The 3,240-nt window shown below is 31.1% G+C and overlaps 1 protein-coding gene across 1 annotated transcript; it reads right to left on the reverse strand.

Moving 5' to 3' along the window:
- Positions 1–2,217: 2,217 nt before the first annotated feature.
- On the reverse strand, positions 2,218–2,984 carry LOC111991512 (early nodulin-like protein 20). Its single transcript, XM_024023287.2, has 2 exons — positions 2,777–2,984; positions 2,218–2,471 (listed from the first exon to the last, which is right to left on the reverse strand). Exons 1-2 carry the CDS (start codon positions 2,982–2,984, stop codon positions 2,218–2,220), a joined length of 462 nt encoding a protein of 153 aa, XP_023879055.1.
- Between the last annotated feature and the right edge of the window lie 256 nt (positions 2,985–3,240).

Below are 3,240 nucleotides of genomic sequence, written 5' to 3' on the forward strand. Positions count from 1 at the left end.
CTAATATCAAGTAAATAAAAAAAAAAAAAAAAAAAAAAAAAAAAAAAAAAAAAAAAAAAAAAAAAAAAACAAACAAACAAAAAAAAAAACAAAAACCTATCGACCCACATTAACAATAAAAAAGTGCTTTGTCCACTCCCCTCTCTCCATCATTGTTGGGCATGGAAAACAAAGATTGTCAAAGCTTCCAAAGGATCTCCTCTTTCAGTAGTACCTTCAACCTCTCTCTCTCTCTCTCTCTATCTCTCTCTCTTAAGGATTTTCCATTATCTATTTTTTTTTTCAGATCAATTTTTTCCGTGGTTTCTCAACTCCGCTCAAACTATTCGAAGAAAGGATTGAACTGAATTTTTGGTCAGTTGCTTCTTAATTCTGATTTTAGTTTTAGGGGAGTGGAAGCATGAAGGCAAGCAGATGTAAAAGCTATCCAGGAGGCCAGACATAAGATAGAGCTTGGGAGATAAAGCAACACGACAAACATTAAGCCATTGTGAGAGAAAAAATATTAGGTAATGTTCTGCCTCACCAAAACAATGGTTAAGGTTTCTGTATAGATATTATACATTGGATTCGATTTACAGATTTGGATAACTACAATATTAATTTTTAAAACTAAACTACAAGATCAACATAAATAAAACTCTTCCAACTCGTTTGGGAGAGAATAGAAGTAAAATATATTGAAAATGAATTTGCCTATTTGAAAGTATAAAATGATTAGAAGAACAGACATCTCATTCTTACTTAATTTTACCTCAAATCCCAAAAAGAAAAAAGAAAAAGAAAAACTTAATTCCTCTTAAAAGTGGTATATACACTATTTCCTTTATTCAAATAAAAGTAAAATATCGATTTTATCCTTATTAATTATGATAAAAGACAAAGAAAATAAATAAATTAAGGCAATGATATAATGGTAATTTTTTATAAACTCTCAAGGGTAATAATGAAAGTACATCATCTTTTCATTCCAATATTGCATTGCATTCTGTTTTTAATAAATTCCCAAAACACAAGTACTCATATGATACATCTTAAGTAGAACTCAGTAATAATATATATGATCATAATTGGCCTTTGCTTCTGAGTTTAACCAACATGCAGTTTAGATCTCTCTTTAACTAAGGAAATTAAGTTTAGTTTATTTTACTTGGATTTATGTATGAATATACGAATGTAAGTAAGTATGTGCCCTCACAGTAACACATTCAATAAAATTTTATCTCTCTACCCTTTCTCAAGACAAATCTTTGTCTTCTAACACACATACCATAAAGCTACTCCACCACTTTATTTATAGAGGATATGACACTTTACATTTTTCCAATTAAAAAATAATTAAACAAGAGCAAGTGGTTAATATAATATAATTAGGTCCAAACCTACCAACTTGAACTTTTAGGGCCAAGTGATATCCTTATTTGTTATATTAACTTTTTTTTAATTTTTTTATTTTTTGGTTGTGAAGAATGTGTTATATGAACTCTTCAATTAAGATCTCACCGTGATGTTATCTACCCGACTGTCGTACCATCTAAGTCCAATTATGGAGTATAGGATGGAAAATATGTCTTCTTGCATTTTATTTTTTTCTTTACATTCATTTTTGAAACACAAAATACAATAATTATATGGTGAATAGACATATAATAGGGTTATGTTTATAAGTGATATAATCTATCTTTTCTTTGGGGAAAAAAATTATGTGACAGTATTTTGCTAGATGATGCAAATGTCACTACTTAAAAGTTACACTCTATCTTTATAAAAATTAATATTTACCTCAAATGTCTAAACCAAACTTGATCCTTAGGTCAAATGTCATTAACCTTTTCAATTGAAAAAGACTTCGATGCTTTCGATATAAAATGGTAAATATTACTATAAAACAAGCAGGTATGCAAAATGGCACCTTTGTGGAACATCAATACCCTATCACAACTAGTACATTTATTCTCTATCGTCTCATAACATATATTGTTTGTAACCGTATGGACGGGGAAAGAAAATACACAAATTATAGAAAATCATCTGAATTAGAATGTGACTCATAAACTGTAAAATGAGCAATCAATCCCTTGCTATTAGTTCAAAATTACAAATAGTCTTTTATTTAATAAAGAAGAAGAAGACGAAAACGCTCATTATTTGCTACAACACAACAAAATGTAAAAAGAGAGAGTAGCAAATAAAGTTTCCCATGGCGCACAAGTTGTATTAGGAGTGTTCTATTGGTGTCACAGAGAACTTCATTGTTCCATTCAGGCAATGAATGCCATCGTGCTCACCGCAAGCAAAGTAGTGAGTTTGCGACTTTTTCAGCACAAACTCAAAGCCATCCCCAGCTCCTTGTTTTGGATTACCTTGCCTCTTGGCATTTTTCAGGTCACATTTATTGAAGCTCTGGAGGTCTGGTAGCAAGTAAACACTGTGAGGAAATGTTTTTGGAGTTGGTGGATCATATTTGAAAACTGCAATCAACATGACATAAACAGTTATTTTTCATGCATATTTGCATCCAGCAAAACAAAACAAAACAAAAAATGCACATATTTTTCATGTTCCATAAGGATCAAAATTGATAACCTATGAATAAATAAATTGAAAACAAAGTTCGAAGTTAGAATTGACAATATATTTTGATATCATATTGAGCTTTATAACTTGTCATAAAAACATAAGCAGATTAAAAAAATGATTTTGGTCACTATATTTTACAACTTGAACTATGCGTGGCAATATGTAAAAGAAGCAATAGCAAAGTAATTAAGCTCACCCAGAGTGTCATTTAAGTAGAAAGGGCCATGTTTGTTTGCCCATTCAATGTAGTTGAAGCCATAATTCCAGTGGTACGAGCCACCCACGATGATCTTGTTGGAACTTTGTGTATTAATGGAATTCTCAAATGGCCTGGCTGTGCTAATTGCCATTGTGGAAGCAATTAGCAGCACTAGCATGAGTCCTTGCGTAATTGTGAAACCCATGGTATGATTTGCAACTTATGAAAGACAATAGAGAGTGAAATTATTAAGAGGGTGGACACAAAGAAAGAGCTAGGGAAATAAGATGTTAGCAATGATATTGATAGCATGATTTAAATGGGTATTTATATTGGGATAGATGGAATGAAAGTTGGGAGAGAGAGAGAGAAAGAGGTGTGTAATGGTTGGCTAATTACTAAAAATGTAACTTTTTTGTTATAGAGCTTTTTCATTGTATTTTCCATCTCTTGACTACAAA

Source organism: Quercus suber, unplaced genomic scaffold (assembly GCF_002906115.3).
Source record: "Quercus suber isolate HL8 unplaced genomic scaffold, Cork oak 2.0 scaffold_651, whole genome shotgun sequence".
Classification (NCBI taxonomy): Eukaryota; Viridiplantae; Streptophyta; class Magnoliopsida; order Fagales; family Fagaceae; genus Quercus; species Quercus suber.